The 14997-nt window shown below is 38.2% G+C and overlaps 1 protein-coding gene across 1 annotated transcript in view; it reads right to left on the bottom strand.

The window, feature by feature from the left end:
- Positions 1-1373: 1373 nt before the first annotated feature.
- Positions 1374-14997, bottom strand: part of SNAPC1 (small nuclear RNA activating complex polypeptide 1) — a 34001-nt gene continuing 20377 nt past the window's right edge. Inside the window, exons 9-10 of the mRNA XM_003267785.1 lie at positions 4924-5019; positions 1374-2865 (exon numbers count right to left, since the gene is read on the bottom strand). Coding sequence (XP_003267833.1) covers positions 2831-2865; positions 4924-5019 — 131 coding nt within the window. The 3' untranslated portion in view covers positions 1374-2830. The remainder of the gene's footprint in view (positions 2866-4923; positions 5020-14997) is intronic.

Here is a 14997-nt window from a genome sequence, read left to right as displayed (position 1 = left end):
CGCTTTCATATACTGGGATTTCTGGGAGTGGTGTGATTTTAAAACACAGGGTATGTTTATATACACTGCCACAACCCTTCTTCTCCCACAAAATATTAATTTAGCAAATATTTAATACTGAAATCATGCCTTTATCACTAGTAGAGTTATTATAATTAAGTTGGCAATATAAGTAGCTTAATAGATAACTAGTTATTTGGACTTCATACTTTAAATTTTGAAAACTCACTGTAAAACAGGTATGTTCTATTTGAACTCTGTTCAATGAGCTTCAATTTCCTGTTTAAAGCAAGTCTATCAACTGATCCATACCTTATCTTCAACATATACTCATGAAAAACTCACTATTGCAGCCGGGTGCGGTGGCTCACTCCTATAATCCCAGCACTTTGGGAGGCCAAGGCAGGTAAATCGCTTGAAGTCAGGAGTTTGAGACCAGCCTGGCCAACATAGTGAAACCCCATCTCTATTAAAAATGTAAAAGCAAGGCATGGTAGTGCATGCCTGTAATCCCAGCTACTCGGGAGACTGAGACAGAAGAATCGCTTGAACCCGGGAGGCGAAGGTTGCAGTGAGCCAGGATCATGTTACTGCACTCCATCCTGGGTGACAGTGAGACTCTGTCTCAAAAAAAAAAAAAAAAATTAGCCAAGCATGTGGTCACACACCTGTAGACTCAGCTACTCAAGAGGCTGAGGTGGCAAGATAGCTTCATCTCAGGAGATTGAGGCTGCAGTGAACCATGATCACGTCACTGCTCTCCAGCCTGGGCGACAGAGCAAAACCGTCTCAAAAAAAAAAAAAAAAAAGGAAAAAACGGAAACCTAGGTATATGAAGCCATCACGGAACTGATGTACTATAAGCCAGAGCCAACCTTTGTTGGAACTCACCTGATTTTAATAAACTTTCCGTCTCGTTTAAGCCATTTTGAAGTGGAGTTTTACTGCTGGAAATCCAGAAAGTATCCAGAAAGTATCTTTCTGGATTTCCACGTGTTGGCTTATATAAAAAAACTGAAATTATAAGACTGAGCCCTGTGTTTATGACTCAGAAGCATGACTTACTAACTTTGTGAATGGGGACAGGGCACTACCATCTTGAGGTACAAGTGAAACGATAGCATGTATTTTGTAAGTACAGTTACGAAAAAAGGGCAACTCAGTGTGTTAGCTGTACAATGTCTATAAACTTTTAACAGTCAGACAAGTCCTAGCAAACAACCTACTATATCAAGTGGGGCCAATAATGGATCTACACCCCAACCCCAGACTGTTTAAATCCAAGATGCTCCACCCAATGTCCACATTATGAAAACTGCCCCCCTATGACCAAAAACATTTGAAGTCAAAGGAAACAACTGTGACTGCATGAATGCTAATAAATGAAAATTTTATTTGGGTCAGCATTAGCATTCTGATTTTTAAAGATTAGATATAGAGATATCACGAATTTGATCTTCAACCCAAACTTTTTTTTTTTTTTTTCTTTTTGAGACGAAGTCTCACTCTGTCGCCCAGGCTGGAGTGCAGTGGCGCGATCTTGGCTCACTGGGTTCACACCATTCTCCTGCCTTAGCCTCCCGAGTAGCTGGGATTACAGGCGCCCGCCACCACACCTGGCTTACTTTTTGTATTTTTATTAGAGACGGGGTTTCACTGTGTTAGTCAGAATGGTCTCGATCTCCTGACCTCGTGATCTGCCTGCCTCGGCCTCCCAAAATGCTGGGATTACAGGCATGCAACCCAAACTTTAAATCCCTTAATAATACCATGCTGGAAAACAGCATTTAGTATAATCAACTGTGAAACGGGTTAAGGCTGGGTGCAGTAGCTCACACCTATAATCCCAGTACTTTGGGAGGCTGAGGCAGGAGGATAGCTTGAGCCCAGGAGTTCAAGACCAGCCTGAGCAACATAGCGATACCCCGTCTCTATTAGGGAAAAAAAAAAAAAAAAACAGTTGAGCCAACAACATGATAGGGATATGGTCTGCTATTGGCAGCAATTCAAACAACATGGCTCAAGCAATCTCTATTAAAATGTTTGGAACAAGAAATCAACAGAGAAGCATATTCATGAATCTATAGATTTTTTTTTTTCTGTGAATATCAACTATTCTGTACCAGAGACACATTCTGAAATTTACATTATTATTCTTAAAGATTTTATTAGAAAGTAAAGTACTTACTTAATACATTAGTATTTAAGTACTTAAGTTAGTACTTAAATTAGTATTTAATAATAAACAAGCACTAAAAAATATTTAATTGCAGAAGTAGAAAATACATTGTGAACTTCCTATCAATCACATGTTAAGAGAATGTAAGTTTTATGTATTAAAAAATAAAACAAGGCAAAAACTTTATTGCACTTAACAATATACAAAATAGAATATACAAAATAAAAAATCCATTATCAGATTGTAGATACAAAATAATTAGTTATTTGCATGTAATAAACATTAATATTTCAATAAAAAATATTTTAAATAAAACAGAATAGTATTACCAGACTGTATTAGGACAGCATAGTATCACAAAACGTTATAGGAAATAGTAACAATCTGCAAATAACAGAATTTTTTCTATTACATACTAAATACAAGTTTTATCTCCATTTATGCAAATCATTAAAGAAAATGTTAAAGAATTCTTATTCTAATTTTTTGTACTTTTATTCTAGAACTGTGTATTGCAATTTCCAAGAAATAACCCACAGTTTCCCAGAAGGACTATTTTTAATACTGGCAGTCTTCCTGTTCAATACACAAAATATCAATCTTTTCTTCTGTCAGAAAACTCAAAATTAAAAACTACACCAGGTTCTTTGTTCAGTGTTTTCTCCTCTTCTTGGATGCAGTGAACTCTAAAGACATAAAGTTTAAAAGTCAGTCAGATCTAAAAAAAAAAAACAAACAAAAACAAAACAAAAAAAAAAAAACTGACACTTACACGATAATACCTAATTGATGATATACATTTCAACTACATAGATGTCTAACTGGTACAACACAATAAGAATGCCCTCACAGCAAAGACACAACAAAAAAATCTTAAACCTGACATATTCAAGAATTTTTTCTTCAAAATGATATAGCAGTTTAAAACATACTATCAGCCAGGTACAGTGGCTCACGCCTGTAATCCCAGCACTTTGGGAGGCTGAGGTGGGCGAATCATGAGGTCAGGGGATCGAGACCATCCTGGCTAACATGGTGAAACCCCATCTCTACTAAAATAAATACAAAATATTAGCCGGGCGTGGTGGCACGTGTCTATAGTCCCAGCTACTCAGGAGGCTGAAGCAGGAGAATTGCTTGAACCCAGGAGGTGGAGGTTGCAGTGAGCCAAGATGATGCCACTGCACTCCAGCCTGGACGACAGAGCGAGACTCCATCTCAAAAAAACTAACAAACAAAAACACATAACAACAAAAAATACTACCTCCATTGAGATAGTAAGATCTCAATCTTATTGCAATATCAATCTATTGAGATAGTAGCCCTTAGTCATTCTAAATTCTAATTAATAATAAGTTACTGTGAAGTTGTTTCATATGGGCACACCCTCCCTATAATTATATGAACCTAGGGTGCTAGATCTCAAAGGTATTTAGGCCAGTACTAAGAAGAAGAAAATGACTAAGATTTCAACTTCATTTCAATTAAACCTAGAAATGTAACCCAAAACACTAGTACCATACATCATTCTGGCTACCACAGGAGATGCCAGAACCAACACTCGAATAATTGTCCATCTAGAAACAGCACGAACCTAAAGGTTACTGATCATTAAAAGCAAAGAAAGTAATAGAAAACACAAAAACATGAAAATTATAAAAGATGTGGCAAAAAGAAATATTCTGGCCAGGTACAGTGGTTCCCGCCTGTAATCCCAGCACTTTGGGAAGCCAAGGCAAGCGGATCACTTAAGGTCAGGAGTTCAAGACCAGCCTGGCCAACATGGTGAAACCCCATCTCTACAAAAATACAAAAATGAGCCGGGCATGATGGTGGGTGCCTGTAATCCCAGCTACTTGGGAGGCTGAGGCAGGAGAATCGCTTGAACCCGGGAGATGGTGTTTGCAGTGAGCTGAGATCACGCCATTGCACTCCAGCCTGGGTGACAGAGCAAGACTCTGTCTCAAAAAAAAAAAAAGGAAAAAAGAAAAAAAAAAAATTCCCTACCAGTGAAAAACAAAAGGGAAATGGCAGAAAAAGAAAAAGAGAGAAGACAAGTAAAAAAAAAAAAAAAAAAAACAAATTAAGATGAAAACAAATTCCTAAGCCAGGCACGGTGGCTTATGCCTGTAATCCCAGCACTTTGGAAGGCTGAGGCAAGTGGATCACTTGAGCCCAGGAGTTTGAGACCAGCCTAGGCAACACAGTGAGACCCTGTCTCTACAAAAAATACAAAAATTAGCCAGGCATGGTGGCATGTGCCTTCAGTCCCAGCAACTCAAGAGGCTGAGGCGGGAGGGGAGGATAGCCTGAGCTGGGGAGGTCGAAGCTGTAGTAAGTCACTGTGATCGAATCACCGCACTCCAGCCTGGGCAACCCAGCAAGACCCTGTCTCATGAAAAAAAATAAAGAAAACAAATTCCTGGAAGAGAGCAGCAGTCAGGATTAGAAGTACTGAAACACTGTCCAGATGAAAGCAGGTCAGAGGTCTGACAGAGACATCTCTACAAAGATGAACCTGATAGGATACCTAATGGGTATCCATACCATTCACTTATTGTATTATCCCTGACTTTGAGATGTCATTAATGATATGACTAATACTGAAATTCCCCAATGGGTCAAAGATGAAAGGATCACAAGAACACACAGCAAACTGTCATGTTCCTCAAGGGTTCTAAATCTTGATGCTCTACGAGTATAAGTTAGTTTACTTGACTAGTTTGACAAAATTTTATCTATACCTGTTCCACTCAAACTTTCATTCTCTTCTTCTTCTGTAATTACAGGCATACTCAGACTTAAAGGTTTATCTTCCTTGTGTATATTCTGCACATTACCTAGAAATATTTAGAAAATGATTTTATATGAAAGCAAAGAATATTATAATCTTTGAGAAAACATTTTACAAAAACTGTCATTATTACAGCATAAAAATTAGACATGTAAAAACGGAAACTGTAATGGTAAACAGAAATATGCATTCTAGAATACCTATATTTTTTCAAATACTAACATATTTGTATTTATACTCTGAAAATAGTCTCTAGTTCTTCCACTAGAGAAAACAGAGAAAAAAGGAATAAACAAAATTAGCCAAACACAAATACCGTATTTAATCTTTATCACACACGACAGGGGTTACATCTGCAGCCATCAAAGAATAATCACATATGTTACTTCAACTTTATTAATTACAAATGTAATTTTTTAGTTTAACAGCCTTACTTTTGGATGTGAACATACTTTCTTTTCTCACCACATATGCTCTACAAGATATATTCCTCTAGTCATAATTTGCGATTGACTTTCCATTTTCAAAAACACTAGAGGTTCTCTACATCAACCTTCTGTTACCTGAAGAAGTATCCCAACCAAATTTATCAGATACCACTGTCATATCAAGGACCATTTAGCACACAATTTCCATGTCCCAAAAGCAACCCCCATAAACAGTGACTATTTTTTATGCTGTTTTTCTTTGCCCCAGCACTTTTATCATTTGATATGTTATATCTTGCTTTTTTTTTTTTTTATGGAGTCTCACTCTGTCACCCAGGCTGCAGTGCAGTGGCGCGATCTCAGCTCATTGCAACCTCTGCCTCCTGGGTTCAAGCAATTCTCCTGCCTCTGCCTCCTGAGCCTGCACACTGAGAACAGAAAGACGTTCACTACAGTAAGTGTAACAGAAACACTATTTAAAAAAAAAAAAAAAGACATAAGAACAAAGCACTGCGGCATGAAGCCAGTTAGTATAAAATGCCCCACACTTAAGCTTTTTTTTTTTTTTGAGACAGAGTCTCTCTCTGTAGCCCAGGCTGGAGTACAGTGGCGTAATCTCAGCTCACTGCAACCTCCGTCTCCCAGGCTTAAATGATTCTCATGCCTCAGCCTCCTGAGTAGCTGGGACTACAGGTACACGCCATCACGCCCAGCTAATTTCTGTATTTGTAGTAGAGATGGGGGTTCCACCATGCTAGCCAGGCTGGTTTCAAACTCCTGACCTCAAGTGATCCACCTGCCTCGACCTCCCAAACTGCTGGGATTATAGGCGTGAGCCACCGCACCCGGCCTATTTCTTGATAGAATCATTACATTATAAAACCAAGTAACATAATCCTCATGATGGTGACCATGACTTGTCAGGAGAAAATTAAATTATGTTAAGGATATAGTGTTCCAGAAAATAAGAGCATAAAATATATTTGACTTTAATATATTTATAATTACAAAAATGATAAATGTAGAAAAAAGGAAACATATAAAACAGAATGCAATATATTTGAGAAAGATAGCCAAAAATAATTAAATTTTTAAAAAGTAAATTTTGGCTGGGGGTGGTGGCTCACACCTGTAATCCCAGCATTTTGGGGGGCTGAGGTGGGTGGATCACAAGGCCAGGAGTTCGAGACCAGTCTGGCCAACATGGTGAAACCCTGTTTCTACTAAAAATACAAAAACTAGCTGGGCATGGTGGTGGATGCTTGTAATCCCAGCTACTCGGGAGACGGAGGCAGGAGAATTGCTTGAACCCAGGAGGTGGAGGTTGCAGTGAGCCGAGATCGCGCCACTGCACTCCAGCTCTGGGTGACAGAGCAAGACTCCATCTCGGGAGGGAACAAAAAAGTAAATTTCAACATTGTAATCATTAACCTCAATTATCCATAAAACTAACTCCCTAGAAGGTCTCAGGTGGGCAGTTTTACTATGCTCAAAGATAAATGTGTGGGGTGCAGTGATCAGTAATAGACCATTACTGATTATCCAAACAAATGATTACTAGTCAGGCAGCTAGAATACAACTAACAACAAATTTACTTAAGTGTATGTCTAATCTGAGCTCCAGAGCCACAACTCCAGTGACCTGGGAGGTAGCACAGTATGACAGTTAAAGAATCAGGCTTGGATTCAGACAGACTCGTTCCAGTCTCAGTTCTGCTATGTATTATCTAGAAAGCCTTGGACATGTGAGAAAAAGTTTGTCAGATAAAAAGTGTTACATAGCTGGGTGCGGTGGCTTGCGCCTGTAATCTCAGCACTTCGGGAGGCTGAGGTGGGTGGATTATTTGAGGCCAGGAGTTCGAGACCAACCTGGCTAACATGGTGAGACCCCATCTCTACTAAAAATACAAAAATCAGCCAGGCATGGTGGCGAGCACCTGTAATCGCAGCTACTGGGGAGGCTGAGGCAGGAGAATCGCGTGAACCCAGGAGGTGGAGGTTGCAGTGAGCTCAGATCGTGCCACTGCACTCCAGCCTGGGTGACATAGCAACACTCCGTCTCAAAAAAAAGTGTTACATAAATAGTAGTTGCTATCATCTTCATCCATCATAGCACTGGTATTACTGATGTCCTATCAACATGCATGTTATATTCGAGGAATGGTGAGCACATAATTGAAGCTTAAATAACACAAGCTTAAGTAAATTCCATCAATATACTGAGCACCCATTAATACACCAAGCAATTATTACAGAAATCAGTCTGGAAAGGCAGACTGGAGCAAATTCTCCCCTCAATGAAATCTTTATTGTGTCATCATATTTCTCCAACAAGGACACAAATATCCTCCCAGGTGCTCAGACATTAAGCATTCTTGTCTCACCCCTCTCCACTAGTCTCCGTATTTGGCTCTTATGTCTGTTAGCCTTGCTTCTCTAATTCCTACGACCATGTGGCACACGCTCGTTACTCCTAAATCTGAACTACCGCAACAGCCATCTACGTAGTGTTCCTATTTTCAGTTTGTTCCCAGCTACCTGCCATTCTATTCCCAGAATGATTTTCTTCAAGGAAAACTTTGGGCATGCCACTTTCTTGCTCAAAAGTTTCAGTTGACTCCCCCTCTGCCTACCAACTGAAGTGTAAACTTCTTGATTCCATATTTAAGGCCTGGTCACAATAAAATCCTCAACCTATTTTTCCAGCACTTTTAACATTTAACTCCCCAACATACCCCCTTTACAATCCAGCCTAAATGGACCCCTCACTCTATACTTCCCAGCTACTTTGCCTTTTTCACACCAGCCCCTCTACTTGTCTGAGTCTATGAAATTTTGTTTACCTTATTTGTAAAAAGGTCTTTGGATTTCTACTGATTACTAAAGTAACACATGGTTATATAAAATCCAAACATTGCAGACATTTATGGATAGTTTCTCATTATACTATTCTTGAAAATTAACCACTGGTAATACTTCATACACATCTAGATTTCTTCAGTGCTATATATTATGTTCATGTGTGTATGTATGTATTTTTTTATTAATAGAAATGAGATCATACTCTTTTTAAAAAGCCTTTTCACTATGAAATGTATAGATAATATTGTGTTTTATTTTTAGTCAATATATTTTGGATATACTTTCATAATACAGAGCTTTCCCTAGTTTTTTTTTTTTTTTTTTTTTTTTTTGAGATGGAGTCTTGCTCTGTCACCCAGGCTGAAGAGCGGTGATGCTATGTCAGCTCACTGCAACTTCCATCTCCTGGGTTCAAGTGATTCTCCTGCCTCAGACTGCCAAGTAGCTGGGACTACAGGTGCCCGCCACCACACCCAGCTAATTTTTGTATTTTTAGTAGAGGCAGGGTTTCACCATATTGGCCAGGCTGGTCTTGAACTCCTGACCTTGTGATCTGCCTGCCTCGGCCTCCCAAAGTGCTGGGACTACAGGCGTCAGCCACCGTGCCCAGCCTCCCTCGCTTTTTATAACTGCAAAGTATTCCTTTGTTTGGACTGACAATAATTTTATTTACCCATTATACATTTGATTTGTTTACAGTTTGCCATTTCAAATAATCCTGCAATGAATTTCCTTTTATATTTATGATTTCTACAGAATAAATTCCTAGCAATTCTAAAAGGCATGTACATTTAAAATTTTGACATGATTCTAAATTGCTCTATGAAAAGAATGTGCCAATTTACTCTCCCACTTAAACTGAGATTTTATTTCCTCACACTTTCATTATCAATGGGTATTATCTTTAATCTTTATCAAATAATATAAAAATCATGTTTTAATTTATATATCTTTAATTATAAATGAAATCCAATTATTTCCTATACACACTGACTGTCTGCCTGCATTTGTTATTGCCTGTTCATGTCCTAAGCTATTTTTCTACTGGGTGGTGGCTCTTTTCTTATTCATTTATAAGAGCTCTTTTAAAATTAGAAATTTTAACAGTATCATATGTGCAAATGGATTTGTAAGATCTTTTGCCTTTTATGGAACTGAAGGCTCCTCTTTTTGAAAAACTGTAAAATCAAAAATACCTTTTCACTGTATGGAAATGAACGTTTGATTAATGAGAAACTACAAACTAACCGTTTGGGTCTTTATTATTCAGGTAACTACTTCTGCTTCAGAGTATTTACAATACCTTAGCTGGATTAGTTAAGCCATGATGATCTGAATTCAGATCACATTTTATAATACTTTATTCTTTCTCATGGGTAAATCCTCCCTAACACCCTGAGAAAATTCATTAACAAATCTCAGATGTACTATAGAGCCTGTCCTTAAGTTAGTTTCAGAATTTACAAAACAGTTGTTTTCAGGAACTAATTAAGATATGATTGGTGATATCATAAATTACACCTGTCACGCATTCAAGATGAAAGTTCATTTCATTTAACTTCTTTCTTTTCCTATTTTGCTCTTGTTCCTCCTTTGTTCCTCAACCACATTAAAACATTTTTTTTTCAGGTCTTCAAGAAAGCAGCTTGGCCAGCTTATCTCATTGCTGTGCCTATATGAAGGCAATTAATAAAAGTGCTTGTGAGGTTTTCTAAACCTAAATATCTTTGGTACTTCTGTTAGAGTGAACTAAATACGGCCTGAGAAGGACTCCGTACTTCTATATTTGAGTCCTTGTGGACAAACTGCAATCTAGCTTAATAGGTAGACAAGATTGAAAACCAAATTTAGGAGTATGTGCCTGAACAATAGCTGACTCTTGGCCAATCCCAGTGGCCGTACTTCAACCATTCATACACTGCTGAGTCTTCAAACTGTGTTCAAATAAGGCAAATGCCGAGCTGTAACCAATCCAGCTGCTCTGTACCTCACTTCTGATTTCTGTACCTCATTTCCCTTTTGTTGGCTACAAATCTTCCACCACGTGGCTGCGCTAGAGTCTGAATCTGCTGTGATTCTGGGGGCTGTGCGATACTCCAAACGTTCACTGCTCAGTTAAACTCCTTTATATTTAATTCAGCTGAACAGTTTTTCAGAAAAAAACATTTTAATCTACGAGAAGTTAATTTTTGAAATATAATCAAACTAAACAATATTTTCCTTATGTCTTCTCTATTTGTTCGTGTTTGGCCATCAGTCAGGTTTATTGAAGTATTATTAACATACAATAAAATTCACCCATTTTTGCTGTACAGAGAAGTTTGGACAAATGCACAGTTGTGCAATCTACCACTGCAATGAAAATATAGATTTCCATGACCCCAAAAGTTTCTCTGTGCCACTTTGCATTCAACACCTTCCCCTACCCCTAAGTCCCTAGCAACCAAATACATGTTTTCTGTACCTACAGATTTGCCTTTTCCAGAATGTCATATAAATACAATCACAGATTATATGGCCTTTTGTGTCTGTCTTCTTTCACAGAGCACACTGAATTCAGATTCATCTATGTTGTTACATGTATGATAGCTTTTTTATTGCTGGGTTGTATTTCATTGTATAGATATGCCAGTTTATCCAATCAGCAGAGGAAGGATTTTTAGGCTGTCTGCAGTTCTTGCAATTATGAATAAAGCGATATAAACTTTTGCATACACATTTCTGTGTGAACATTAAGTGTTCATTTCTCTTGTGTAAATACCAAGGAATAGTATTTCTGGGTCGGATGGTAAGTACATGTTTACCTTTTAAAAACTATGAGTTTTCTAAAGTAACCACATCATTCTGGATTCACACCAGAAAAGTATGCAGGTTCCACTTGTTCCAAATCCTCAACAGCTTTTCTCATTACAATTTTTGTTTTGCTTTGTGGGGTCTTTTTTGTTGTTGCCATTCAGGGTTTAGTGAAATGTCATTGTGGTTTTAATTTACATTTCTCTAGTAACTAAAGATGCAGAGCATCTTTTCATATGCTTATTTGCCATCCATATCTTTTCTTTGGTGAAATGTTTTAGCCATTTCTTCATTGGGTGGGCTGTATATTTATTGAGTTAGACTTCTTTATATATTACTATTCGGGATACAAGACCTTTATCAGGGTAGTAGTTTGCAAAAATTTTCTCCCAGTCTGTGGCTTATCTTCTCATCTTCTTAACAGTGTCTTCTGAAGACAAAAATTGTAACTCTGAGAATGCCAATGTATCAATTTTTTTTTGTTTCATGATTTGCTTGTGTTTTTGTGAAAATCTTGCCCAACCCAAGAACACAAACATTTTTCTCCTACATATTTTTTCACAAGTTTTATAATTTAGGTTTCAAATTTAGGTCCATAATCCATTTTGAATTTTTCTTTGGATAAGATAAGGGATATTGGTCTTTAGTTCTTTCTTGCAATGTCAATAAGCTGCAAAGTGTTCCCTCTTGTATTTTCTGAAAGAATCTAGATCACTCCGTTCTTAAATGTTTGCTAAAATTTCCAGAGAAGCCTGGGAATTTAATTTCTTTAGCAGTGTGAGAGGAAAAAGATCTTGGGACCCCAAAATCACTAAGCTAAAGGGAAAAGTCAAGCTGGGAACTGCTTAGGGCAAAACCAGCCTCCCATTCTATTCAAAGTGATCCCTCTGAGGCTCACCTAAGACAAATGCATATCTGATTGCTCCCTCTCCCCTATTACTTATGTGAAATGCAGATTCATTGAGCCAGAGTAAATTGCGTATTATTTGTATTAGGTGGAAGGCCATCAAAGACTCAAAAAATGCAATGCAACTTTTTGTCTTACCTACTTCTAACCTTGAAGCCCCCACTTGCTGCCTTACCAGACCAAACCAATGTACAACTTACACATATTGATGATGTGTCGTGTCTCCCTAAAATATATAAAAGCAAACTGTACCCCGAACACATTGGGCACATGTCTCAGGACTTCCTGAGGTTGTATCACAGGCACATCCTTAACCCCGGCAAAATAAACTTTCTAAATCAACTGAGACCTGTCTCAGATATTTTGGGGTCTCAGTAGACATTAGACTATTCAGATTTCTTCCGTCAGTTTTGGAAATTTGTGTCTCTCTCTTTTTTTTTGGAGACAGAGTTTCGCTCTTGTTGCCCAGGTTGGAGCGCAAAGGCTCCATCTTGGCGTGATCTTGGCTCACCGCAACCTCCGCCTCCCAGGTTCAAGCAATTCTTCTGCCTCAGTCTCCCAAGTAGCTGGGATTACAGGCATGTGCCACCAAGCCCAGCTAGTTTTGTATTTTTAGTAGAGACAGGGTTTCTCCATGTTGGCCAGGCTGGTCTCGAACTCCCGACCTTCAGGTGATCCACCTGCCTCGGCCTCCCACAGTGCTGTGATTACAAGCATTAGCCACAGCGCCCGGCCTGGAAACTTGTGTCTCTTAATAAATTTATTCATTTTATTGAAGCTACCTAACTTACTGGCATAAAATTATTTATAATTTTGCCTTGGTCACCTTTTCATCTTTGTAAGGTCTACAGTGGTAACCCTTACCTCCCTAAATTTTTGTTCCTAATTATTTTTCAGCAAATTCTCTTTAGAATATTTTTAGGCATAAAATCATTCACATATGATAATTTTCTAGGCTCTCTTTCTGATGTCATATCTCCCTTCACTCTCCTGTCTAATTACACTGACTAGCTCTTTAAGAGCAACGTTAAATAAAACTGTAATACTTCTTGCATATTACCATTGAACATGAGGCAGCTTGTAATCTAATACACGCATGCACACACACACTTTTAAGATTAAAGAAATAATCTTCTATTTTATCTAGGGTAGGAGTTAACAAACTATGGCCCCTGGACCAAATGTGACCAACCACCTGCTTTTATACAGTTTTACTGGACTACAACCACACTAATGTGTGTTGGTATTATCTATAGCTACTTTCACATTACAATGGTAGAGCTGAGTAGTTGTGACAGAAACACGACTTACAAAACCTAAAGTATTTACTACCTGGCCTTTTACAGAAACACTTTGGTGACTCCTTGATCTAGAGGATTTTTTTTTTTTTTAATCAAGAATAGATGCTAGATATTATCAAATGTCTTCTTTGGTAACTATTAAAATAAATTCACATTTTCCCCTTTAACCTATTGATGTGGTAAAATCATATTAATAGATTCTGAATGCATCCTGAAATAAGTGTACTCAGTCAAGGTGTTTTTGTGTCTAGGATTATTTTTGATACATGTGATTTAGGATTTTTTCAGTAAGTTTAGTCATATCCTTTAGCATTGTGAAAGGAAGTAGAAAAATCTCCTTTTGAACTATTTCTTGATCATACTTAACAAATATGGTATCTCCTCTGAATTCTCAGTGCACTTCAACGGTGCTACTGTTACAGGACTTAATCATATCTGGGACATATTAAAGGTATTTAACTTCAGTTCTCCCCCTCCACTGCTTCAATATAGGGGGAAAAAAAGGCTGTTAAGGCTGTTAACTTATCTTCATATATTCCTGCAGTAGTTAGGAGTGAATTTCGTTATTAGTCATTAAATATTTACTGTTTCTAATGCTCCTTTTTTTCTCACCTTAAGTAAACCTGTTAATCAAATTCCAAACTTATGTACGGTGCATACACATTGTTCATACAATTTTTAAAAAACCAAACTATTGACGGGCGCGGTGGCTCATGCCTGTAATCCCAGCACTTTGGGAGGTCAAGGTGGGCGAATCACGAAGTCAGGAGTTCAAGACCAGCCTGGCCAACATAGTGAAACCCCGTCTCTACTAAAAATACAAAAAAAAATTACCCAGGCGTGGTGGTGGGCACCTGTAGTCCCAGCTACTTGGGAGGCTGAGACAGGAGAATCTCTTGAACCTGGGAGGCGGAGGTTGCAGTGAGCCAAGATTGCGCCACTGCACTCCAGCCTGGGCAACACAGCAAGACTCTGTCTCAAGAAAAAAAAAAACTAAACCAAACTATTGAAATATATACGAAAGTAATTTCCTTAAGAAGAAAGGTAATTTTACAGATACACTGTGTCAAAGAAAAAGGACATCTTAACACAGCTAAAAAGAAACATGGTTTATAGAATGCATTATTTGTATCTCATTCTACAAATAAGTTTGATTCACACACAAAAATTACTACTAAAATATGCACTGGAGACTACTAAAATATGCACTGGAGGCTGCGCACGGTGGCTCATGCCTGTAATCTCAGCACTTTGGGAGGCCGAGGCAGGTGGATCACCTGAGGTCAGGAGTCCAAGACCAGCCTGGCCAACATGGTGAAACCCCGTCTCTACTAAAAAAATTACAAAAAAAATTAGCTGGGTGTGGTGGCGAGTGCCTGTAGTCCCAGCTACTCAGGAGGCTGAGGCAGAAGAATTGCTTCAACCTGGGAGGCAGAGGTTGCAGTGAGCCAAGATCATGCCGTTGCACTCTAGCCTGGGCAACAAGAGCAAAACTCCCACTCAAAAAAAAAAAAAAAAAAAAAAAAAAAAAAAAAAATGCACTGGATAATTCCAGACTGATTTCATAACTATCTAGCTATTAATTGATGTATCACTTTAGACAAATTATTTAATCTGTATAGGCCTAAATTTCTTTTTGTTTTGACAGAGTCTTGCTCTGTCACCTACGCTGGAGTGAAGTGACATGATCTCAGCTCACCACAACCTCCGCCTTCCGGGTTCAAGCAATTCTC

Source organism: Nomascus leucogenys, chromosome 1a (genome assembly GCF_006542625.1).
Source record: "Nomascus leucogenys isolate Asia chromosome 1a, Asia_NLE_v1, whole genome shotgun sequence".
Taxonomy (NCBI): Eukaryota; Metazoa; Chordata; class Mammalia; order Primates; family Hylobatidae; genus Nomascus; species Nomascus leucogenys.
The sequence above is the reverse complement of the archived record's forward strand: the minus strand, read 5'-3'. Positions and strand labels throughout refer to the sequence as shown.